This window comes from Gallinula chloropus (assembly GCF_964237585.1).
Source record: "Gallinula chloropus genome assembly, chromosome: Z".
NCBI lineage: Eukaryota > Metazoa > Chordata > Aves > Gruiformes > Rallidae > Gallinula > Gallinula chloropus.
Genome location: NC_140089.1, coordinates 64,168,514 through 64,195,705, shown reverse-complemented (window position 1 = coordinate 64,195,705; position 27,192 = coordinate 64,168,514). Strand labels below are relative to the sequence as shown.

General features: G+C 39.4%; 1 protein-coding gene across 1 annotated transcript in view; it reads left to right on the top strand.

Annotated features, from left to right (window-relative positions):
* The window catches only part of ARSB (arylsulfatase B), a gene marked incomplete at its 5' end in the record, with an annotated part of 67,763 nt that overhangs the window by 22,410 nt on the left and 18,161 nt on the right, over positions 1-27,192 (top strand). Inside the window, 2 exons of the mRNA XM_084278322.1 lie at positions 11,777-12,020; positions 20,154-20,224. Of these exons, the coding sequence (XP_084134448.1) occupies positions 11,777-12,020; positions 20,154-20,224 (315 nt within the window). The remainder of the gene's footprint in view (positions 1-11,776; positions 12,021-20,153; positions 20,225-27,192) is intronic.

The following is a 27,192-nucleotide window of genomic DNA, read 5'->3' as shown; positions in this document are numbered from 1 at the left end:
CAATTGCCGGAATCAAGTTATAGTTTGCACTGTGTAAAGCCAGTGCATATGTCTACACTTAATAATAATAATAACTAAAAAAAAAAAGACATCTGGCTCATAGCAAATGAAATATGAAAGTCATAGAGACACAGGAGGAGTTGGGCTACTGCTGGATGAGCAAGTGTCAGCAGAAAAAACTCCTGCCGCAGAGCAGTGGCCCTGCCACTCCTGCTGATAGGAGTGGTCGGATTTATTCCCTGCTTTGAGGCTTCTGCTGTTCCTGGGCTGGTTGGAGAGTTTCGACGTGGGGCAGATTTCCCTGGCTGCAGGCAGTGTTGTTGGAAGGTGCCCATCTGCATCAGCCTTCCTGTGCACAGTCTCGATTGGACTGTGCATAGCCCTCTTCTTCCTCGCCGGCCTTTCTCCAGAGATCTTTCCCAGCTGTATCCTGATGTGCTAAACCACTTAAATTAGTTCCAGATTGCCCTGTTTATTGTGTGCCAGAGAAGTGACAGAAGGCAATCAGAGCAGTCTCCCCTCAAGTAAATACCAAGGAAGAGGAGGTACGGGATATTAGGATGGAAAATGTGGATTCTGGGAACAGCCCTGAGGCTTTAATGCTTCATTTGTCTCTGCTGTTTGCATGTAATTCTAAGTTTTGGCAGCTTCATATCCCTGGAAGTGTTTTTTCTTTGGTTTGGTTTTTTTTAAAGTATTTTTAAAAGAAAAGAAAAAGGTGTTAAGTCAGAGTAGTCATTTCTTCCCTCCCCTGCAAAAGGCAGCCCAGGAGAGAAGTGAAATAATGATTCCCAAAGGCTGGCAGCCTTCTCTGCAGGCCATGCACACCTGAAGCTTCTGCTCTGCTGCATGTGAAGTCAGGGACATCTTTTGTGATCAGCAATATATGTAGAACTAGTTTGCTGCTGGCTGCTGTCCTCATCTGTTGGTGTGTTGGAATCACTCCTTTTTTTTTTTTTTAACCTTGCAGCTGCAGCCTACAGTACAAACCCAGCATGTCTGAGGTCAGGTATTTTCCATACATCTGGAAGTATGGATGCATTAGTTTTGGCTGATTGCTGCCTATACAGGGTGCTGGTAAGCACAGTAACAGTGGCCTCACTTCCTGCTTTTTTTCCTCCAAAAGCTGCTATAAATATGCCTCCTAATTAGATCCATAATGTTGCTGGGATAGCAGCAGTAGATTTGTCTGAGTCATGCTGCTTCCAGAAGCAGAGGAAGAGACCCAAATGTATTAATAATAAACTTCCGAATGCTTTTATTGAATAAAGATACCTAGATGTGGCCAGCTATTGGACAGTCTGCCCTTAAAAAATTCAATGCTTGAAATTTGGTGTTCCCCAGCATACACACAGCCATTTGTCAGGCCTATCCAGCCCTCCTTTTATTGAGTGTCTGTCTTCCATATGGACAGGCCTGTTCTGTTGGGCAGGGACAGGGAGGCGATGCACTTGAAAACTAAGCATTCTTCTGAGTTACATTTACAAGACTTATTTATTTTAAATGGAAAGACAGAGCACATAGAAGGGACTCCACTGTTCCTTTTAGCAAAGAGAAACCATTTTACTTCCACTCTTATCTTCACAAAGCAATTAATCTGTTAATCAGAAGCAAGAAACTGGAACAAATACCAAGAATTATTATTGACTGTGTTTCCCTTTCAAACATTTTGTGCACATACTTCATGCTAGATTACATGTAGTTGATGGCTTTAGTATGTCATCAGCCTTTGGTTTTAGGAATAGCAGAAGTGTAGAAGGTTCCTTTTACTCATTATTTGGAAGGCGCTTTAATTTGATCGTGTATTGAAATACCCAGTTCTGCATTATAAAATAAAGCACAGTTGTTGGGTTTTTTTCTGTTCTGTACTCACTTTAAAAATACTGTGTGGCTTCAGACAAGCCTTTCAAACAAAGCTTGGCATGGTTTACGTATCAGACAGATGTGTGCTAGATCAGCTTACTGCAGGGGCCCATGAGGAGAAATTATGGGGAATGGGAGTTTTCTTTTTGCAGCTTCAGACAAATTCATCAATTCGAAAAAGTATGAGCTTAATCACAGGTGGAAAACAGAAAAAAACAACGACCAAGCAGGGCATGCCAATGTAGGATTTGAAAAGTACTGTAGACACAGTATTTGGGAAGCATTTTATAACTGTTTTTCAAGAAAAAAAGGAGAACCGAAGTGTTTGAAGTCAGGAGCCAGAAATGTTAGGCTAGATGTTTGAATTTTGATTAAAGATATTGAGCACCACTAAATGACAGGTGATTAGTGAATTGAGTTGGAGTATCAGGCAGTTTGGGTATTTTGATACTGATTGTTAAATTTTGCCTTTGCAGAATTTGTTGTGTTGTGAGACTACAATGCAAAACAGTCCAGAAATGCTTATCATATTGGATTGCTGTGCTGAAAGCGGGGTGGGGGTATTTTTTTTTTAATTTTAAGACTTTTTTTTTAAATAGGAAATAATTAATTACCAATGTATTTTCCAGAGTTATTGTTGTGAATATTTTCCATGTTCTTGGATCACTCTTCGTTCTACAAATGCCAATACCAATTGTTAAACTTACTGTGATAATTAGGATTACTGGAACATGTGGGATTACAGTTCTGTCCTTCTAACCAAGGTTGTATCACAAATTTACACTCTCTAAGTTTATCATCTTAAGAAAATGGAAGGTCTAGGATAAACAGAAGTTAAGGACAGTTTATGTAAACTAGTGATATTTGTATGAGGCATTCTTGTTGTTTTAAGACAATCTGCATACTAAATGTGTGTGGGAGGGATGTTTGGGGGGGTTTGTTTTCTTTTCAGGGTTTTTTTTTTTGTAAGGAGATTTATGGGTAGCTCCTTATTTCTTTTCAGTCTCTGTATTTTCTTTGGCAAAAGACCAGAGTTAAAACTGCTTAATAATGGCACCAAACACAATCTTGGATGAATTTGTAGAGAAATTCAAGGAAGCCTTCTCAGAGGAGTTTGTGTAGAACAATTTACCAGGCATGACAGTGGGACCACAGAATGTAGCACAATCATTGTCTTAAGAAAAAAGCAGCAACCTGATTGGTCACAAGAGGCAAGAGAAGGATGTTCTGTTTAAATCAAAAATATTTGCCACAGTATAGTTCAAACAAGATCTAGTGTGTTAGAAGAAAATAAGTAACTATACAACAAGTCACATTGCTGCTTTTCAATAATATACCCCAAAATTGCAAAATTATTTCCTGTATTATTTATGGTTTTTAATTTACCCACTCAAGTCCTACATAAGAGGTCATGAAAAAGTATTGAGGGAAATATTTAAAGTGAAGACCAGTTTCTGGCCTATTTGCAGTGAAAATAGTATTACTATTCTACTGCATTAATGTGAGGTGACATCCTGAGCAAAAGCTACTATGAGTGTGTTAGATAGGTAGCAGAATTCACCAGAAGGAGGTCACTTGGGGGACTTGTTCGTCATACTGTACTTAAGTGCTCCTTGGAAATGCTTCTTACAGTGTTTTTCCTACCATCCAAAAAATAAAACACAAAGGTCTCTTTATAGCTTTTAAATTAAGTTTTTCATTCCACTACTTAAGCAAGAATGATTTTTTTTTTTGTGGAAAACCTTGGGGAGATTAAGCTTGCTTTCTTAGAAAACTGGCTTTATACAGTATTACAGGACTTGTTTCTATTTTATTTCTTCTCTCAATAATAACTTTTGAGCCCGTCAATCAATATAAACTAAATTTGTCAGAGGAGTGAGCTCTGACACATGAAGTCTTGACCAGTCTATTAATGCTATCAATACTGACCCTGAGCTCAGTAACCATGGTGGACTTGTCTTAGCAAGGAATGCACATGGATGGGAGATACTTACAATCCTCAGAATGAGGTTGATTCTTAAGTTCAACATGTTTGCCTTTTTTTGGTGTTCCATTGCCTAATGAGATACAAATCCCAAATGAGTCTTTTTCCAAAGTTGTGCAGATGTGGGTTATCTTGACAATAGGAAGCAGACTGTTGCTTCAGTTCCAGGGTAATTCAGTAACAAAGTGAGTCCATCTGAAGACTTGAATCCATCCATGCTTCTTTAGTTATCACTCTCAGAATTGTTTCATTGCTGTTTTTTATTGTCCAACTGCTCTTCAAAGAGGTCTCAGTCATTAAACTGTTTACTTGTTACATACATCCCACATCACTGCATATATATACTGCACTAGTCAAAATGTTTGGCAGCTGGCAACTCTTCAGAGAAGTGTTTGAGAGAAACAGAAGGCCTTTTCTGTTTAGTTTTGTTTATTGATTCCTTTAAGAACTCCTGCAAAACATCTTTGACAGTTTACAAATTACAGATTTAACAAATTAAACTTTCTCATGTATATGACAGTGAATATTAATTACAAAAGCAGATGTTTGTGATGAAAAGAAAACACTGGCCCTCATTTTAAAAGGCATATTCAAGATGCACACGCCTTACTGGGCTTTTCTTTTGCTTATGTTGAAGGAGTTTTTATGAAATTAAATAAACTTTAAAAGCACCCTTCCTCTTCATTACCTTTGACAAAATCATAGAATCATAGAATGGTTTGGATTGGAAGGGACCTTAAAGAAAATCTAGCCTGGTATCTAATCTAAACCCATCCTGTTTCAGTTTAAGGCCATTACTCCTTGTCCTATTACTACCTGTCCTTGTAAAAAGTCCCTTCTCAGCTTTCCTGTAGGATCTTTTAGGTACTGGGAGGGTGTTCCAGCCCTTTGATCATCTTTGTAGCCATACTCTGGACTTGCTGCAGTGGCTTCAGGTCATTCTTGTACTGGGGACCCAAGAGATGGATGCAGTACTCCAGGTGGCATCTCATGAAAGCTGAGGGACAGAGTAGCTTCCCTTGACCTGCTGGTCATGCTTCTTTTGAAGCAGCCTAGGATGGCTTTCCAGGCTGTGAGTACACAATGCTGGATCATATTAAGCTTCGCATCCACCGACACCCTCAAGTTCTCACAGCTGCTCACAGTCCATTCTCTATCCAATCTGTACCTGTGTCTAGGATTGCACCAACCCAGCTGCAGGACCTTGCACTTGGCCTCATCAAATGTCATACAGTTTACACAGCCCCACCTCTCAGGTCTGTCATTGTCCCTCTGGATGGCATCCCTTCCTTCCAGCATGTCAACCACACCACACAGCTTGCTGTTGGCAAACTTGCTGAGGGCACTCTAGATTCCACTGTGCATGTCACTGGCAAAGATTTTAGCACTCTTGTAAATGCAGACCCCGTAGAATTACCACTTGTCACCCACAGTTGTTTGAAAGACAGTCACGTTTTGGTTTTTTTTTAAACAGATTATCTGATTTGCTGTGTTGGAAACATGTCCCGTTGTCTTCCAACATCTTTTGGGAGGGAGGTATAGGTTTTTTTGTTTCAACTTGCTCTATTGAAGTACCTTAATGTGAATGTGAACAGCACTCTATAGACTTTAAAAGGGGTGAGAAAGTGACTAGATATAAGTAGGTATGTGAAAGAATGTAGAAATGGTCCTGTAAGATTATTTTTTTTTCCTTGAAGGCATATTTGGTTAGTTGCTAGAGTTAGTAGGAAGATATCTGGTTGGGGTGTTTTCAGGTATTTTAATCAAAACAGAAGACAGAAGTTCTCACTTCAAAATTTTATTTCTGCAGTAGTAAAGCATGGTATTTACTGAAGATCAGCTTTGCTAGTACTTTGAAAAGTGTTCTATGGGCTAGAGTGCATCACTAGTTTGAAGATGAAAGTTTAGTCTGGAGAGCTTTGTGTTAATGATTTTATCAGGATACACGTCACAGATACATTCATATGGAAAAGCTAAGAAATTGTGGTAGTGATTTGTGTTTGGAAGCACTGCATTGAACTCGAGTGGGATTCGCACACTATGATTTTGTTAGTGTCAGTTCTGATTAAAATATTCAGTGTGGCGATTTTTTTATTAAGATACATTTGGATTCTTTCAGATTCCTACTCCTTGGCTACTTATGACTTATGATGACGATTGTGCTACATCCTGTGGTCATATAATTGGTAGAGGATGGTAATATTAGTGATGCCTGGCTTTTGTATTTAGGGTCAGTTCCTGACCTTCAGAAATATTTATTACCCTTAAGAAACTGTTGTATCTGTGACTACATGTTTGCATCAGATCTGGCTGTTGCAGCCCCCCTCTCTATATGCTTACAACTGTCAATTAACTTCCTTTTTTCTTTAGGATTGCTTATTTCTCTTCCATAGAAGGAATGACACTTCTTCCCAAATCAGTGCAGCATATCATTGGTGTTTATGATACATATACTACATTATATGGATTTCTCCATAGTTAACAAAGCTTATGTTAATTCAAGAATGTGCAGCTTTCATTGAAACTACCTCTTAAAGTACCCAGGATGCTTCTGTTTCCTTTATTCTGTTGTTTTGCCATTGACCCTGCATGCGTCTTCTGTGAATTCTTTCATTTGTTGTGGTAATACCTGCTCAAACTCTGTTTTGGCCTGTTCTTGTATCAGCAGGAACATCTCTCCTCAGTCTTCTCTTTCATTATTACAAATTTCAGCTTGTAGAAGAAAATTCTGTCAGAATGGAAAATAAAAGTGTCTCAATACCACCCTTCTTAAAATAACACAGAATGACGGGAGTGATGAAAGTACTATGAGAAAATAAAGGTAGCTAAACACCTATCAAAGCAAGCCAAAGAAAGCAAACAACAAAGCTCTTGAAAAATGTATAATGCTTCCATTTAAGAAAATAAACAAAACTGAATAAATTAGCTAGGTAATGCTATGCCAAGTACCATAATTTCTAACTATAGCCTTTTTCTTTCCCTTTCATCCTTTCTTTGGGGTCAAGAGCTAGTTTGTTTTATGATTTTTTCTAATGCACATAGTATGTTGTGGGTACTACTGAAGTCTAAATTATATAGATGTAATTACAAAAATTATTCTTACAGATAGGAAAAATATGCTTACTACATTATCCAGACTATTTCACTATTATTTTTCAATGCAAATTGTATTTGATGTGTGTCTCCAGGAAAGAGATAATTGAAGTATCATGCTTGGGGGAAGCTTGTGTTTTCAGCTGAAGTAGAAAGGCTGAAGCTTTAATAATAAAAAATATTATAAATCAGGACCTCTCGTTGTAGGTACCTTGATTACAAAAGCTTTGCTCTGGAGACTGTCTGCTAAGAATCATGGGGAGAAACCGTTGCATAAATGGATGATAAATCATTCAGGAAATACTGTTTTGAAGTGGATTTAGAATTGGATATGAAGCCGGTGTAGAATGAGAAGCAGCAATGATCCTATTTGTGACTTACCTAAGTGGATATTAAGTGTGTGTTTTAAACTACCTGAAGTTTCTGTGTGGAGTTTGCTCCATGTTCAAGATACTGTACTAAAATAGCATGAGGAGTTAGTAAGGATCAGCTTATTTGAGAGAACATGAGAGTGGCTGTACTTCCACAGACAAAGGATCTGTCTAGCCAAACATCCCCTTACTAGAGCAGTGCTGGGAAGCACACGCCTAGGAAAGAGAATTGGGACTCATTATTTGTGCCTTTCATAGAAAATTTTCTCAAAACTTTCAAATCTTTAGCAGTTTGTGGCTGAAGAATTTCCTGAGACAGAGGTGTTGACTATTTAAAACCCATCAAATTTTTTTTCATCTTTAACTTGCCCAGTGGCTTTCTAAACCTGTGCAAGCTTTTAGCATCAACTGTATACACAGTTGTATTCATCTACAGCTGTATCTGAACACACACAGCAGGGTACCCTTTTTGTCTCCTGCTATCTAGACATACCCTTATAGGTAAGACTGACTAGAATTCCATTTCCAGTCCTGTAGACATTGTTCAACCTTTCTTTCTACCACATGCAGTCGGTGGCTTTTTGTTTTTTTTTTTCCCTTCCCCCAGCTCTGTTACTTAGTGATCAGCTTAATATTTCATCAATACATACTCCATTGCAAAACATCGTTATTATTAGTTAACTTGCTACTCTTTGACAAATCATTGATATTTTGTAGAATGATAGAATGGTTTGGGATGGAAGGGACCTTAAATATCATCTGCTCCAAGCCACTGCCATGGGCAGGCATTTGAAGTGCTAGATAATATTTCAGACTGTATGGGAGTAGTTAACTATAACTTTGGAAAATGGTGTCACTTGTATAAACTGTCAGTGACATATGAGCTCTGTTCTGCCTACCCAGAAAGGAAGCAGACTTCAGTCACCAAAATAGAAACCATCCTTTTCTCTCTTTCAACATATTCTTGCTAACTCAGTCAAGAAATTAAGGAGAATAGGGTCTCTTGAACATGAATTCCTGGGGGAGAAGGAAATACTAATGCTCTAGCAATGTGAAAAGGAGAAGTCAAAATGAATGGGATGAAGCTTGTTTCATGTGTCAGGTTTTTTTCTTTTACTTGTCACATAAACTATCAAAACAAGATTCTTTCCCCTTTTTTTACACCTCGTGTACTATGACTGAGTGCTGGCATCACACACACAAGTTTTTACAGGTTGTACATTAAATAGACAGGGATTTTTTTGTATAATAAAACTGGCACACTGTGTATGTCCTCAACTACAGAAAGTAAAGAAAAGTAAATATTTGACTGTAACACAGGAAACACAGACTCTATGATTCTATTCTATGACTTTTCTCTCCATATTCTTCAAAAAGACAGTCTGCTTCTGTAATTTCCTTGCTATTTAAAGTGCTACCTACAGTAACCTGTGACATAGAGAAGATATTTAACATACTCAGGCTTGGATCCCACTGTATTGTAAATTAACAGAATGGTTTGGGTTGGAAAGGCCCTCAAAGATTATCTAGTTCCAAGCCCCCTGCAATGGGCAGGGACACCCTCCACTAGACCAGGTTGTCCAAAGCCCCATCCATCCTGGCCTTGAACACTGGCAGGGAGGGGGGCAGGCACAGCTGCTCTGGACAACCTGGTTCAATGCCTCACAACCCTCATAGTGAAGAATTTCTTCCTAATATTGATCAAATGAGGCTTCAATATCTAACCTAAACCCATCTTGTTTCTTAACTTAAGGCCATTACTCACTGTCCTATCACTCCATGCCCTTGTAAAAAATTCCTCCTCAGCTTTCTAGTATCTTCTGGTACTGGAAGGCTGCGAAACAGTCTCCCTAGAGCCTTCCCTTCTCCAGGCTGAACAAGCCCAACTCTCTCAGCCTATCTTCACAGGACAGGTGCCCCAGCCCTCACATGATCTTTGTGACCCTTTTCTGGACTTGCTTCTACAGCTCCACATTTGTCTTATAGTGGGTATCCCAGAGCTGGATGTGGTACTTCAGTGAGGTCTCCTGAGAGTGGAGCACAGGGAGAGAGTCACTGGTCATGCTTCCTTTGCTGTAGCCCAGGATATAGTTGGCTTTCTGGACTGCAGGTGCACATTGCCAGCTCATGTCGAGCTGCTTGCCCACTGACACCCCCAGTCCTTCTCCTAGGGGATATTTTCAATTCTCTGCCCAGCTTGTGTTTGCATGAGCTCACTTCTCAAGCCTGTCAAGGTCCCTCAGGATGGCATCACTTCCCTACAGTGTGTCAAACGCAGAACACAGCTTGGTATAAGTGGCAGACATACTGAGGTTGCACTCAATTCCACTGTCCACATCTCTGACAAAGGTGTTAAACAGAACTGTTCCCCATACCAACCTTGTGAGGGATGTCACTCATTGCCGATCTCTACCTGGACATTGAGCTGCTGACTGCAACTTTCTGAGTATAACTGTTCATACAATACCTTATCCACTGAGAGTTCCATCCATCAGATTCATGTCTCTCCAATTCAGAGACAAGGATGTTGTACAGGACAGTGTCAAATGCTTTGCGCAGATTCAGGTAGATGACATCAGTTGCTCTTATCCACCAATGCTGTAACCCCAGCAGAGAAGGCCACCAAATTTGTTAGGCACGATTTGACCTTAGTGAAGTCGTGCTGGCTGTCATCAGTTACCTCCCTATTTTGTATCTACCTGGGCCTAATTTCCAGGAGGATCTGCTCCATGATTTTTTTGGTAAGACTGACCCACCTGTGTTCTTTCTTTTTTCCCTTTTCGAAAATGGGATTTACATTTCCCCTTTTCCAGGCAGTGTGGAGTTCACTTGTCTGCCACAACTTTTCAGATATGATGGAGGGTGGCTTAACAACTTCATCTGCCTGTTCCCTCTATTTCCTCAGGACCTGCATCTCCTCAGGTCCCCTGGACTTTTGCACCTTTGGGTTCCTTAGATGGTCTCAAACCTGATCTTCTCCTATAGTGGGTAGTCCTTCATTCTCCCAGTACCTGCCTTTGCCATCTGCCATTTGGGCAGAGACAAGAGCTTTTCAGTACCTCAGATTTCTCCACATCCCAAGTAACCAGGTCCCCTGCTTCTTTACCGAGAGTGACCACATTTGCCCTTGTCTTCCTTTTATCACTGGTGTACCAGTAGAAACTTTTCCTGTTGTCCTTGATGTCCCTGACCAGATTTAATTCTATTTCAAGCTTATTGGGTCACAGAATACTTTTAACTTTTCAAATCTTGCTATTGTTTCCAAGTGCTTCATTTCACTTATGATTTGAAGTCTTCATGGAGATACGTACTAGTTTATTTCTCAGCAGAACAAAAAGAGTCTTCATCATACAGTAGGAAGATGTTCACATTGATCCCTGATTGATGAAACAGAAGGCAGATCTTTTTGTTGTGTTGTAGTTACGGTGGAATTCTGTAAGGTGTTGGACATGTACTTCTTTTTTCTTTCCTCAGATTCATGGGGTTTAATCAGAAAATATAAATAGGGAAAATGACACTGAATGTCAGTTCAACTACTATTTGAAATACTTTTAACCTTATTCAAATATGAGGAAATTATGCTTAAAAGTATTGCCATGACTTTTCCACAATCGTTGCAGTAAGTTTGAACAACTGTTCAGCAGTACGGGGCATAACTTCAAAGAATCATTCATTCTGTAAACTTCAGGGATCTGGATTTTATTATAAGTGTGGAAGCTTGGTCAGAGAGAGTTGCAAAAGAGTTGCATCAGCTATCTCTATTTTGTGTAGCTACTTCTGTATTAACTGTATTCAAGGTTCAACTTTTTCTGTAACCATGGTGTATGTTGGTGTCACCAAACACAATAAATTTAGTGTATTTTCAGAATTGCTTCAAATATTTAAACTAGATTTGACTCATTTTGTTAGGACTTTCTCCCTCTGCCTGCAGCATTGTCTGTTTTGTGTGACATTACAAATCAATGTGGCTGCATAAAAGTTTAAGGGGGAAATGGTTCTGAACTAGGAGTATGGGTATTGCCCTGATACTTCAACAACAGTTCTCCATTTTAAATATACCATACCACTTTGGAAAACAGTATATTCTGAGTACTGATGATGGCATTGATAGTAACTCTTTCTGTGGTCTGTAAAGTAGTTGGAACTAAATTTTTTGTCTTTGATTCTGGAAGCTTTGGAAATTTAATGATATTTAAAATGCCAGAGGTTGCTCTTAACAAAGCCTTTCTACATCATTGTCTTGTAATTTGGTGTAATTTCTGCCTAGAAATAACTTTTCATTCTAGTAATTTATAAGACTCTGGCTTGAATTAATGAACATTTTGTACATGCTGTGAACATGCTGCATGTTGTACGAACAAGTGAAAATATTATTTTCAAATGGATGAATAAATGTTGTGGGGAATATTGTTCTCTTTTTTCTTTCTTTCTTTCTAATATCTCCTTTTAATTACTTATTTTTCAGATAATGGAGGTCAGACTTTGGCAGGTGGGAATAACTGGCCGCTGAGAGGAAGGAAATGGACCCTCTGGGAAGGAGGAGTGAGAGGAGTAGGCTTTGTTGCAAGTCCTTTACTGAAACAAAAAGGTGTAGAAAGTCATGAACTCATCCATATCTCTGACTGGCTGCCGACACTGGTGCACCTTGCTGGAGGACATATCAATGGCACTAAGCCTTTGGATGGCTTTAATGTTTGGAAAGCTATAAGGTAACTTGCATTTCAGATCACTGAGTCAGCATACTGGTATGAGAAATATTTAATGATGCCAGAGAACTGAGCTGGAACTGGGGGGGGAAACACTGCATGTTCCTTTCCCAGAATAAAGGGAAGGTATAAGGGCAGTTAACTGTCCTATCCATGACAGAATTATCCAGGTAAGTTGGGGTATGTTGAATTCATCATCTGGATGCCACCATGCACAAACATGGTATATTTTTCCAAGAGTGCTCTGTGATCCAGAACTGTGTTAACTGATTCCATGCAGTCTGGAGGACAGTCTGGAGGACATGTTAGCACATTTGACAAACCCAGCCCTGGTCTCTACAGAGCCCACTTGGGTGTCTCTGCGGCATGCGTCTGGGATTGGATACGTGGGAAATCTGTGCAGACATTAAACTCACTGAGCATGGATACCACTCCCATGGCTTGTTAGCTCAGTACAGGCCCTGCCAGGTTGGCTTAGAGTGTCACCATTTGAACAGGTCTGTATCATGCTGTCCAGTGTCTCAAGAAGCCTGTGAGGTTGAGTAGTAAAAGCAGACCTGACTAGGTTGCTGAGAGTTTGTGATGCTGTGTGATTTAAGCGAGCTGGAGAGCACACTTCACTTGGGAGCACAGTGCAGATGCGCTTAGATGGCTGGAGAAAACAGGCAGCTTAGCTCCTCTTAGGTTGCTCCTGAGACCAAGCTGCTAAGGACTTTTAGTGGGCTCTCCCTGACTCTGTGCACCTTTCATGCTGTCTGGATTAACTGGCATTTCCCAAACCCCATTAGTTCAGGTAATGGGGAGCCTTCTGTGCCTTAAAAGAATAAAATTAGTTAAATCCCCTACATCTTCCTCTGAAAAAGAATAATAAAAACTCTATGGCATACAGGATACTGTGGTCTCTGGGAACATCTGAATATGTGCTTATTAGGGGTGCATGAGGCTCAGCAAAGTAACTTGTGTAGAATGTTAAAGAATAAATTAAACCATTGTTGAGTCATAAAGAGGATTTTTTTTCAGTGGAACCATCACACCCCTTTGTGATATCTTCTGTCAAGATTTATATTAAATCCATCCTTCATCTTTCAAAGTTTCTATTTTATTGTAATGTTCTTTTAGTCCACTGAAATGGATTGTAAAGTTCCTAAAACCCATGTTTCTGCGGAACTTAAACTTCTGTGACTAACCCTTAGTTTTGGAAAAACTGCATGGTGACACTGGTTTAAATGTCTTTGTTTCTTCCTCTTCTGTGCTGCATGTAATGGGGCTAAATCCTACTGTTTATGTTCTTAGAAGTTGTATTTATTTTAGTTGGTCTTTGAATATAGTTCTAATTAACATATGAATCATTTAGGAAAGTTTAATACTGCCAAAGCAGAATAAAAAGGCCAGCAATTCTATTTCCTATGTGCTGTTTTTCTGAGAATTAGTGTTTTGTTTCTTTTGCTAGTCTTGTTGGTCTATAGTAGTCAGACAATACTATATTATGTGTCTTACAGCCTTTTGTCCCCTTTTCAGAATTCCTGCCCCAACTTGCAGGAGAAGTGTAGCTATTTATGTAGTGATTGCTGAATATATTGCTGTTTTCTGCATAGTCCATTATGACACACACAGATTTTTGTGTGCCTTATCATTCTAGGCTCTGAATTACAGGAGTTGGTTCCTAGTTGAGAGAGCAGGGAAATTTGGGTTAAGGATGGAAGTGAGAAATAGAGCAGGCAGTATCGAACCCATCTACCCATCTCTGGTTAGCCCTATATAGACCTTGATGTAAAAAAAAACCCCACAAAAAACCCCGAAACTGATACAACCAAAACACCATCATATCTTGAGTCTGTAATTATTTTGTTTATGCTTTTAGTAGGATTACCAGTTGTTTTTATGCTTTTAGTAGGATTACCAGTTTTGAAACTCCTAAGCTTGATTTATTTCTTGGTGCTGCCTCTGTTTCTGAGGAGACATGGAGTAGTTTTCTGCACTAGCTGCAGTTTGCAGAGAGCTCATGGCCGCATGCCCAGGTGTACTGTATGGCTCTCTTTCAAGGGGAAGAAGATAAGGATGTCCATAATTGAGGCCAGGGAACATTAACTACTGTGAAGGAATACTGTCCAGCCAGAGACAGTAACATGTTTTACGTGCCAGGGTTACTGTGGGAAAACTTCACATCAGCAAGACCCTGGGATACTCCTAAACCATAGATTTCTCTTCCTAATTCAGGTTCAGTTTCAACCAGGTATTCATTGTCATGGACTGATCTTCTCAGATCAGGTTACTTCATCAGGAAAAGGGAAGGATAGAATCAGCTGTACATGCTCCTGGCACTTGAATCTTACCTTACCATGGAGAGACTGAATGGCCCTGCTAGGCAGTAAGTGACCTCTGATATTTTAAGTAGTGCTAGTCAGATGGACCTCTGTACATAGGTGGGAGAAAAGTCAGTTTTTTTGAATTGTTAGGTTCCTCTTTGGCCGACCCTGCAGCTGAAATGTCAAATTTCTCATGATTTTTCCGTGTAATCAGGAGAAATGAGTGTATTAAATTTCATGATCATAACTCAAAAGGTCACTTGATAGCAAACAATGAAAGCAGAGTGCCCATCTGGTGACATCTGATGGAAAGTTCAAATATGTTGCTCATAATAAGTAAAATGAAATTTTGCTAGGACTGTACACATTTGATAAAAGTAAATTAATAGCCAATCCCCATGTTATGTCTGTAGTTTTTTTCAGCCCAGTTCAATACAAGGTGTTGCATATGTTTCTTGTCGTTTGGTGTTGTGTTTTGGTTTGTGGACATCCTAAGCCTACTGTTTCACTATTTCATACATGTCCAATCAGAGGGGGAAATATAATAAATTTGAAATGCTTGTTTAGATATTTAAAAGTGTGTCTGAGACAATGCAGATAGGTAGTCTCAGAAGTCACAAAAATATTTGATCCATTCCAGTATCTGTCAAAGCTGTCTATAAATACTCAGTTTTCAAAGGATGTGTTCTTAATATAATGTTTATATAAAAAATACAAGTAATATAATTCTGAATATAACTACTTCTAAATATATTTTAATGTAGATAATGATATAAATAATAGATAAATTAGATATAATTTTTGAAATCTTAAATATATGTTCTGAGGTCCTAAACCAAAATGAACTTTCAGTCAAGATCTTGATTGGTAGTCTGATTTAGGAATTGCGTTAACACAAAACCAATTAATATTCAGTTCTTGTAGTAAATAGAAATCCTGAAAACCACACATGTATACAACTATTTGTTTTATGCCTCCTCTACTTAATTTTAACTTTAAGAACCAGAAGGAACTTAGTGGTTAGGATCAGGTAGCATGAAAATGTGGACTTCGGAAGCATGTTTCTTGCAGGCAAAAATGCAAACTTTTGCATTCTTTTAGCTAGCTATGCTTTGTTTCTTTGACAGGGACTTAGAACTCCAAAGGCTGTCTGCTCTTGGGAGTGACATCTGCTGACCCTGACATGTAGGAAATACTGTTGCAAAACTGTTATCAATGAGAGACCAAATATAGAAGAGGAATGTGATTTTATTCAAAATAGAAACTGAAATTCAGCGGGTTTTACTTGTGCTCTCACAGTCTGACACTCTCAGCCATCAAAAGCTCTGTGTCTAAGAAGCCTGCCCAGGAGCAAGGCACTAGGGCAGGGGTTTTCAAGCCATCTGTCTGGCAGCCAGGCACCATGATGCTTGTGGCCAAATGTTTGGCACAGGATCTGTTGCAATGGTGAAAATGTTGAGGGATACCAGCTATGAAGTCCTTCTAACATCTTCTGTGTTCTTAAGTTAGTGACCATGCACAGGTTCTGGCTATGCCCTTTGGTACCTTTTTCAGGCTGCTTTTCTGTCCTGTCACCAACTCTGTGAGTCACCAGGTGCCATCAGTGTTTTGTCTCCAGATGTTCCCGCCCTGTGGAACTGGCCTAGTTGTGTTGGGGTCCTGCTGACCTGCTAATCTGGATGGTGTTAATGCAGGCCATTATGAGACCTCCTTGCCCTGTGGCACATTTGAGCTGTTGTCTCCACACACAAATCTTCCTTGTCTTTCTCCATTCTTGGCCTTTCAGTCACAGTTTTCTACAGTAAAAGATAGTATGCCACCAAAAAAAACTCTTATCTGTGGAAAATTTTAATGTAGCATACCTTTAAACCAATAGTTTTTAAACTTTATTTTCCTCCAACTTTCTTTGGAATTAGATTTAACTCCCTTTAATGACTCTAACTTCTTTTTGAAACTAACTTTGCATAGTATCAGTGTACCACCTCAATTTTTGTATTTCCATCTCAATTCTAATCTTGGGTATAAAGCTTCTACACAAATCATGGTAGACTGTGCTTTCTAATACCTTAAATTACCATAAGTAACACTACAAGGTAGCTGGAACCTCTAAAACCATGTACATATTGTGAATTATCGCTGAAAATACCATGTAAAATACCAAGAACAATTAATGGAAAACAATACTAAAAGCATCTATTCAAGGAATCTAAACTGTACAGCATGTTTCCAAGCAAGTATCTGACAAGGCACTTAGGTTTCTAAGAAACATCTGTTCTCCAGATGCTCAATACCCTATTGATATTGAGACACTAGGCAAAATAATTTTCCTTATCTAAAAATTTGCCCTGGTTGATACATTGCTTTGACATATTTTTGTTTTCAGTACTGAATATCTAGCATGTCTGTGCTCAGAAAAAGGGGTTTATTTTGCATTAACAGGAAAAAGGAAATGATAGAGCACATGAAGCAGGATGATATGCACTGAGAGATTCAGGATAAAATTCATTCAAAATGACTAATACTTCATCAAAGCTTGTTAGCAAGCCTAGAATTTCAAGTTTTACTCATACATTTTGCAGGGCAAGTTTCAGTTTTATACTTCTGTATTTTTGGAAATAACAGAATTGATGAAATGAAACAAGCTGAACTTGAATTCTTGCTTACCAAATGATTACATTCATTTTAGGAATTAAACACCTCTTTAAAAATATTTTCATTGTTGTGGTATAAATTAGTGCTGAAGAAAGAGCAATCTAAAGGTGAGAGTAATGTTTATTTCTAGCTTATCAGAAATACTGTTATTTTAAGGAAACCGTGTACTGATATGACCCAGAGAAATACAATAATATGTGGCAAGGTTATAAAGGCTCAGCTTTTGTTGAGTGACACTGAAGATTTTTTTTGCAAGGTAAACATATTTACCCTGAAAATCCTTGGATTCCTTCCCAAGGACACTTTCTGCCTCTTTAACAACAACAAAAACGAAAGTTCACATGTAGATGTTTGTTCATGTTCACTAAGGAATAATAGATCTTTATGATGTTTTAAAAACTTTGCAAAGCAGATGACAGAGTGACATTCCTAGCAATCTGATTCTCATACCAACTCTGAAGTTAGCCCGTATGTTCCCATCAACATGGAAACGTTTCTATATAGAGGATTTTTTAAAAAAACAATATCTTTTATCATCTTAAATAGTCATACATGGTAGAAGAGTAATGAAGCAAAAGAAAAAGTTCCTTATATTTACGGAGAGGAGAAATGTATATTAGAATATTGGAGTCTAAATATTATGAAATTAGAGCATTGTATGATGTGATTACACTGGAAGCTACTAGAATACAAAGGTGGAGTTCCCTAGAGAATTTTATCACTTTCTTATTCAATCTCTACTGGCTACATTATATTCCTGATGAAAAATTGCCTTGGCAGGACATTTGCCAAGCTGCATCAGTTGTTGAGGTTATGTCTTTTGCGGAGACTGAGGTCAGCATGAGGCTCAGTAAGTGGGAAGGACAGAGTTTAGACAAAGGGAAAGGGAACCCTGCTACAAGTGTTAATTCTCTGCTTCTTGTCCCCAGGACATTGTTCCTGTCTTCCTGTCCTTTTCTGTCTGTCAGCTGATTTCTTCAATCCTCAGTGCCTTTTTTGGTTTTTTTTTTCCCCCTCTCTGGCTGTTGTTTTGTGAATAATATATGCTGGTTATAAACCTTCATGTTCTGTGCGACAGAATTACTGAAATAATACCCAAACTGAAGAAGCACTTCAGCACCAGTTAATAGTGCTACAGAATTTAATGCAGTAATGCCAGAAGCGTCAGGCAGTATATCTCATTATGACATACAAATCACATTTCCAAGTTTCTAATACCATATCCTATCCCAGAAAAAAAATGAAATGATTCAATAAAAATGACAACTGCTGCATGAAAAACACAAACCCAGGCGTAATCTTTATATTTTATGTCATACCTGTTGTGCAATAACATTCATAGCCATTTTAGTGTACAGCATCCACCCTCCAATTTAAAAGCCATAAAGGAAATTATCTTTAATGATATGATAGTAATATTGGTCTGTTCAAAAAGTATGAATATCCTCACGTCTGACTTTCTGCCTAACTTGAATATATAAACAGGAGAAGCATATAGGAGCTCAGCACTGGTGAGGCTGCACCTCAAGTGCTATGTTCATTTGTGGACCCCTCACTTCAAGGAGGACGTTGAGTGGCTGAACCATGTCCAAAGAAGGGCAACAACACTGGAGAAGGGTTTGGAGCACAAGCCTCATGAGGAGTGGTTGAAGGAACTGGGGATTGTTTAGCTTGGAGGAGGCTGAGGGGAGATCTTATTGCTTTCTCTACCTCAAAGGAGGTTGTAGTTAGGTGGATGCTGGTCTCTTCTTCCTAGTAACAAGCTATAGGACATCAGGAAGTGGCCTCAGGTTGCACCAAGGGAGGTTTACATTGGATATTAAGAAAATAGTTCTTCACTGAATGGTTATCAGTCATGGGAACAGACTGCCCAAGGAAGTGGCTGAGTCACCATCCCTGGAGGCATTTAAAAGATGTGTAGGTGTGGTGCTTAGGGACATGCTTCAATGGTGGACTTGGCAGTGTTAGGTCGGGGGTTGGACTTGATGATATTAAAGGTCTTTTCAAACCTAAATGGTTCTGTGATTCTGTGGTGCTAGAGTGTGGGTGGGGAGGGAGTTACCCTTTCACACGCATTTTGGGCAAAACATTTTTGTGGCAGTTTTTCTGTAATGAATTAATAACGCAGTAGGTTAATTACTGTAGTTTTGTTGTATTCATTGCAAAGCTGTATTGTGTGAATGCATTTAATATTTCATCTGAGCCTCCTTGTTAATTTTGTACTTATTCGAAATGTGAAACATTGAGAATTTTAGAAAATCAGGTTTTAGAAATGGAATAGACAAGAGTAATTTTACATTCCAGGTATGCATTGTTCAATTATTATTTTATATATTAAAATAACAGGCATTTTTTGAGGTTTCCACTAAGTTTTATATTACCTGATTTTTTTTCTTGATATCAAGTTGTTTAGGGGCCCTAGTTAAATTTTTCAGTCTTAAAATGAAGCTTCTTAACCAAAAGAAAACAATTCAAAATATTTGTAAGTTTCTAAAAAGATATGTATAAGTTCTCTATCAAATAACAAAATATGATTTTGTCGTGTCTTTCTAATTATGTCTTCCTACTCTTGTTGCCCTTTTTATGGAGTAAATTTCTTTTACTCAGTTTTTTTAGGACTGGGATTTATTTAACTCAAAAAATTTATGTGTAAGTCCGGAGGCTTATTCCACACCATCCCTCTGTAGTCAGAGGCTAGGAAAAGAAGGGTAATTTTTTTTCCCTACAAGAAGGTTCAGAGTATTTGAATAAAAAGTTGGTTTTTTGAGGGGTAGCCAATGCCTCTAGTGTTTTTTGAGGCACTCGACCAGAATGCTTTCAGCAGTCTAGATGATGAGTGTTGTTCAGGTATGCAGAGAAAAATAACAAATGCCATGCCAGTTTATAATGTGAATTCTGTTTTTTAAAGTTGATTATTAAAAATCCCTACTTTACTAGAGCCAGTTCTGTCCTCTATAAATTTTTGAATAATCCCAGTAAACACCGGTGAACTCAAGGAAACCTGATGGGGGCAAAAGCTGTTGCTACTGGGCTGGAAAAGAACGTTCAGGTTAAACTTAAAAGTTTATGATTACAAGCTCGTTCTGTGTTAGGATAACAAAAAGCCTTAAAATAAAACATGCAGAATCCTAATTGGTTGTAGAAGGAAACTAAAATTTCATTTTGAAATCTTTCCTAGTGAAGGAAAACCTTCCCCCAGAGTGGAACTGCTGCATAACATAGATCCCCTGTTTGTGGATGATTTCCCATGTGAGTATGCTACTGATTGATTAATGCTTATTAACCGTACAGTTTATCTTCTGAACACTCTTTGTTTTCCTTAAGTGAAGTATTTCCTGCTAGGTAAAACAAAATACAGTGGGATGCCTTCTGCTTTTACGTAAATTTCTGTACAGAGACAGCATCCCCCAGGTGCTGCAAGGACTTAGTGAATTATGACAAACATACACTTCCCATTTCAGAGAGCTCTGAAGCACTGCTGAGTAACGAATTAAGTACTTTGGGATACGGAAACATTGAGAAGCAGCCATTTGCCTGAGGTGCACAGGGAGGCATGCTGCCAAAAAACCCTACTAAACACTGTCTTCTGTGTGCCAGGTTGGCAGGTAGCACCCAGTGAACGGCTTGTTGTAGCACATATTGATACATGCAGATAGCACAACCTTGCAAATGGAAAACTGGAGTTCGTGAGAAGCTGCGAAGTTCCAAGCCTTGTGATTGCTTTTGTTCCATAATCACATGGGTTGGATTTTTAATGCTATAATCACATGATGTGGAGCTGAAGTTTGCCAATTCTGTAGCTTTTTAAGCACCATCTGTTTTATGATTCAACTGTACTAGTTTGCTAAAGATTACAGACTTTTCAAGCAGAGATTTGTTTCGTGCAGAACATTAGAACACGTCCTTTCCAGTGTTTTTATAGCATTTCTGTATTTCATTAAATAAAGAAGTAAATCCAGGCAGAGGAAAAGTAGTGTAGTGGGGACAGTGATCTGTTGCCTGTAAGATAGATCCACATTATGCTGTAGTAACTGCTTGGAAAGGTGTACAGTGGCCTTCTGCAATGCACATCTGTTTTTGTGATGCTTTTCTCCCAAGGAGCAACATTGTGCCTATCTGGTGCTGCCTGGACAGTTCTGCCTGCAGATAATTCCAACATACTGAGGGAATTAAGGTGTAACCACTCCAATTTCCCTTCAAAGGGTGCTCAGTGAATCATAGTGTTCCTGTGTGATTTTATGCCCTGATGTGGTATTCTCAGGCGTACATCAGAGACCATCTTTTCTTTGCAGGAACTGCCAGGATTGAGCTTGATGAAGGTGTCTTGGTAGACCAATTTCTGGTGTAAATAGAAGGGGGGACAAGTGGAGGAGGCTTTTAGGAGCCTAATCTCTGGAAATATTTCCTTGGTTTGTTTCCATGATGCCATAGTTTGATGATATTTCACTGTTTGCTACATATAGCATGTCTTTACTTTTTGGGTGCGTTGTGTGAGGTGCAGGAAGGGAGCAGGGCAAGTGGTCAGAACCTGTAGGAAGTGGAACTTTTGTACCGGATGAGATTTTAAACATCATGAACAGATGTAGGGATGTGTGTACCTGTAAATTCACAGTGGTTTTATGTACCTTTCAAAACTGGAGTCATTAAAAACAAAAATGTAACTCTTCACCCACATGTCCCTTGTGCGCCATGTAGGGTTTCCTTGTCTCTTCTCAGCAAAGGCCTGTAATTTGGCAAGTTACTTTGTGCCACCTGTTTTGCTTTGTCCTTTAATATCACTTTTAGTCAGGAATAGGTGAAGTTTACCTCCAAGGTAGTATACCTTCCTTTTTCCTAGTTTTGATTTTGTGGTATCATCCTTAAAGGATTCGAGAGTAAATAATTGTATTTCTTATAGGTTTGACAAGCTGTGTTAGTGTTATATGTGAAAAACTATACATTAAACTGTCTTTTTCAGATCACTGTTCTTTTAATTAACATACTATTTCTGATGCAACAGAGCAAGTTAATTTATAGTCCACAGTTGGGGACAAGAAATCCAGCTTTCTTTGTACTTCCATCTGTTGTCATAATGTTAACTGGAAGTTGGAATAGTTTTGTGATTTACAGACTGAGTCATTTTATCATTTATGATTCTGGTTTTGACCCAGCTCATGAAATTATGCTTTTTCATACAAGGAATAAAATTTTTCTTTAGCAATCTGAGTTATTAGGAGGAACTGTGTATGTCTGTAACTCTGGTGCAACTTGGATTTCTGCTTAGAGTCTGGGTCTTTTTTGTGCAAACTGAATAATAAATTTGGAGTTAAGATCTCGATAAATTATACAAATGTCTTTATTACGGACAGATTAGAGAGATACAAAACTTATTCTATATGAGTACTTTCACATTTTCAGCAATCAAGGCTTTGTGTTTAAAAAAACCCAAACACATATTAAAATAAACTGCCTATACAATCTTCCTGTCATCAACGTGGTAAACTGTGTGACAGTCTGGAGTCTTGCTCTTTCCTTGACTGCTTATTTTTTCCTTGTCCTAAGTGTTTCAAGATCAGACTACTCTTGCTTATGGTGCTAAAATACACATATGTATGTATTACTGGGTTCTTTCTCACCTCCTGTGTAGTTTTTGGCTTTCTTTATGCCTGTCTTACCCTTGTCCTAGTCAGCTTAAAAACGTGTATCACCTAAATCATCTTTTGTCCAATGAAATATTCATATTATACTAATACTTTATTTTTTGTAGAAATTTAATTAGAAAGTAAAATAATGACTGAAAGATGCGGATTAGCCAAATCTTTGGGTTTGCAGAGTACTGTGGAAGAGCAAAGAGGAAATTAAATCTCAAGTTACTGTTAAACATAACCAAAAAAACTTGCAGGGCGTTGCAGATAATCAGGCAAGTTCTTACCATAATATTATTAAGGAAGACACTGTACTGTTGTAGTTGTGCACACATAGGGCATTAAGTTATTGTTGTACTTGCACTCAGTGCAGGTTCAGTGCTCCTGAACTCTTGAGTGCTTTTGCGTGTAATCTATACATTCTTTCAACATAATATTTTTATTTTATGGATGCATTTATCTTCATCTCTGTCTGAATAACCTGATACTGTACATTTTTAGTAGCATGAATGATGGGGTGTCTTGTGTAATTAATTTTTTTTTTGGTAATTGAAATAGGAAAACTGAGCTTTGTTTTGGTCAATTTTTTTACACCAAAGTAAACTTTCCTTCAGGGAAGAATTTGTGCAAAAGATGATATTAATTTAGTGTCAACTCAACTGTTACAGCCAAGTATTCAACAGAATGTTAAGTTAAAGGTTCAAAGTGCTATCTTGGTTACAAAGATAACTACATCTTCGCTGCTGTGTTTTGTTAGAACTGACCTGGACCTGCACATTTATCACTCATGGGATAACATCACACAGCTCTTGAAGTTCTCAGACCAAGTGCTGGTTTGTAACACCTGGGCACCAGCCAGAGTTATTCTAGCAGATCTGATGAATCTGATGGACCTGATCAGCATCTAGTTAACTGTTTTCAGGAGGTTACGTCCAGTGCTAAGTACTGTAGCCCTACATTAGTCTTGTAACGAAGTACCGTACTTCTGGCCAGTTAATACTAAACAGGGTAAGAGGGAGAACACTGCAAACTAGTTTGTCTGCAGCTCCATTTTACATTAAAATGCTGACATGCCTTCTTTCATTGACTCTTTCAAGTATCAATCTTCTGTCTCAGAGGGCGGACTTTCTTAATTGTGGTGATTTGACCCTCACTGGAGGCCAGAAGCCCACCAAAGTCACTCTATCACTTCCGTTTTCAGCTGGATGGGGAGAAGAGAGAGGCTTAGGAGTCGAGATAAGGACAAGGAAAGATCACTCTGCAATCAGTGTCATGGGCAAAACAGACTCAACACAGAACAAAGGAAAGAAAACTCTCTAGTTTATTACACTACACTGCACACAGTGAAACCAGAGCTGGGTCATGAGAAGCACGACCAGATCTCAAAGTGTCTCCCCCCACCCTTCCCTTTTTAGCAGGCTTCACTTTAGTCATGATTTCTCTCCCTTCTCACCGCAAAGATGGCACAGGATGGGGGAAAGGGAGGGGAATGGGGGTTTCAGTCAGCTTGTCACAAGTTGTTTTCCTTCTTCCCGTGCTCCAGCATGCGGTCCATCCATGGGAGAAAGTCCTCCATGGAGCCGAAGCCCCGTGGGTGCTCTTCACCACCAGTCATAAATCATAGAATATCTCTCAGTCTTTCAGGGCTCAGACTGCTTCAGCCTGGTCCCACAAAGAGTCACAAGCCCTCTCTCCAGCAAAACTGCTCTGATGTGGGTCTCTCTCCATGGGCTGCAGGCCCTGCCAGAGACTTGCTCCAATGCAGGTCACAGCATCTTCCATATCGCTCCACCCACTCCAGTGTAGGATCTCTCCGTGTGCTGCAGGTGGGGATCTCTGCTCCCTGTCATCTTCCATAGACTGCAGGGGGACAACCCATTCCACCATGGTCTTCTCTATGGGCTGCAGGGGAATCTTTCTCTCTGGCACCTGGGGTGCCTCCCCCTGCAACCCTCCTTCACTGATCTTGGTGTCTGCACAGTTTCTACGTCTTCTCACTCCCTTCTCTTGTGGCGAAAAACAGCCACTTGAGGGTTTTTTTATCTCTCAAATGTGACTGACAGAGGTGTCGTGACCATCGCTGATGTGCTTGGCCTTGGTCAGCAGGAGGTCTGTCCTTGAGCAGGCTGGTGTTTAATCTGCCCGGCCTAGGAGAGGCTTCTATTTGCTTCTTGCAGAAGCCTCCCTTGCAGCCCCCCACCTCCACCAGAACCCAGCCACACAAAACTGAATTCCTTGAAATACAAACCTTTCCAGTGGTGTGAAACATATTGCAGTGTTTTAGGCTGTAATTTCTCATTTGTCATCTTCAGTGCTCTTCTCTGTTCTGTCCGTAGGCTTTGCCCACAGGCTCCCTCTGACTTGTGGCAGCCCAGTGGAGTGGTCAGGGTTAAAAACAATCTTTTTTCTCAGTGAACTGATCTGGTTTGCAATGCAGGCCTACAGCAGGAGTCAGTAGAGTGAAAAACGAGGATGACATCTCCAAAAACTATTGTGAGGTGGGTGGGCTTTGGTCTTTGTAGTGAAGCCAGACTAGTGATGAGCTATTGCCAAGATGATCAGCCTGTCCTCTCACTTTCTCCTATTCTTTCCTTCTTCTTGACTTGGATTTGGAAATTACATGGTGATGAGTTTCTTCCCACATCCTGGGTGGCAGGGGAAAAGGAGGAAAGGTTTCTACCACATCAGCCAGCTGAATCAACTTACTCCAAAGCTGTATGACTGGGAGTGGGTTGGGTTTGGGGGGAATGTGTGATTGGTGGTGGATTGAGGGGCTGTCCACAAGACCCAACAGCTAGATCAGCTCAGGCCACCAAGTAATCTCAGCTAGAGGCAGTAGTTCCATGCAGTTTAAGCTAGTGTAGGTCACTGCTGCTACCAAAGAGGAAATCCTGCCTCCCACAGTGCCTCACCACTGCTCCCCTGACAGGTCACCAAAACAGGCTACAAAACAGGTCAGGATATTGGTTCAGATTTTAATAATCCCTTGTTGTTATTGTCGTTCCCCCCTTTTTCTTCCTGGATATATCTTGGATATATAGCCAAGCACTCATTTTGACGCAGAGAATGGGACTGGAAGGAATTTCAGGGGACAGATGAGACTGATTCTGTTGGCTCTGAAGTAAAACCCTGAGGTTTCCATTTCATATGTGATGAAGTGATCCGGCAGGTTTCTGCTGGGGATGTGCTTCATTTCCTCCCCTCCCCATTCCCAGCTGTGCGCCTGTGATATTGTTTTTGCATCCATTCTGGCACTCCTTGATACCTCTGTGGACAGATTCAACTTGCTGGCCTGGTTTTCCTCTGTCAGTTTGGTTGAATCTGCTTATTGAAGGGGCTGATGGATGCCAGAGGCAGCACAGGGTGGGAGGAGGAGCATGATGTGGTTGGAAGTGGGGAGGCAGATAGAGAGCCAGCCCTCTTAGCACTGTCTTTCTGTTCCTGGAGCCAGTGCCTCAGGGAAAGGAGTGGGGAACTGCACTTTCTGGTTGGACCTTGCATTGCTAAACCAGTCTGGTGAGCTCTGCAGATGGAGCTGTTCCCAGGCTCCTCAGAGGTGGCTGCTCCTCTCCCTCCTTCCTAAAGCCATCACTTTTGTCCTTCTGGTTCTTTCTTCATCGCCTTGTTGATTATTTTCAAAAGTGATGAATGTTACGTTCAAATGGTAGGTCTCAGTGTAGATTTGTGATTTATCAGGCAGTTTGCAATTAAGTAAAAGCAGGACATGGGTGTGAAAGATGTACAGTCTTCTAGGCTGGGGTCTGAAAGATTTGTATTGTCTGTTAATTTAAGGATTTCACTAGTAAAATAGGAAAATTAAAAAAAGAAAGCTAAAATTCTGTATCATTTTCCCTGTAATGCATGGATTAAGAAAGTACAAATAAAGTGCATCAAGTAACTTTAAAAAATTTGATTTTCATGTGTTGGAAGGGAGAAAATGAAATTGTTTTCCCTTGTTTTTGTGACTTTGTCTTTTAAAAAAAAAAAGAAGCCAAGCTGTTTTTGGTTTGGCAGCAGTGCAGGTGATGTCAGCTCTTCCATTGTGAAAGATCTGCTTTCTTTTAAACAGCCGTATGGCATTTCATCAACTTTTGGTGATTCAGCTGAATTAAAAACCCAACTGGATTTAAGGTTAAATACCCCTAACTGCTAAATCAAACATATTTCTGGCCACAGAGTCATTGCTAGATGGTCTCTCGTGAAACTGTATTGAAACTTTATATCCCACAGAAGGCAATTTTATTTCGAGAATCAGAACTAAATGACATGGTGAAAGGAAATGTAGCCTTTAATTCAGAGTTGTTAATCAGAATCTGTCAGTACACACTGTATTATTTTTTAATCTGACTTTCTAAATTTATTAATGATTTTAGCGAATTTCATAGAATCTCGTAGACTAGACATGTAGCATCACTTTCTCTTCAAAAAGAATTATTTCTTTAAATTAGAGAGATGTAATCAGAATGAATGTGGTTTTGGGTGGGGCCCTTTTAGGTTGAAAAGACTTTTACCTTCATTTAAAATTCCAGAGTTAACCATAAGCTAAAACTTCAAAGGCATAATAAAATAGTAGGTTACTAATTGTAGTTAATT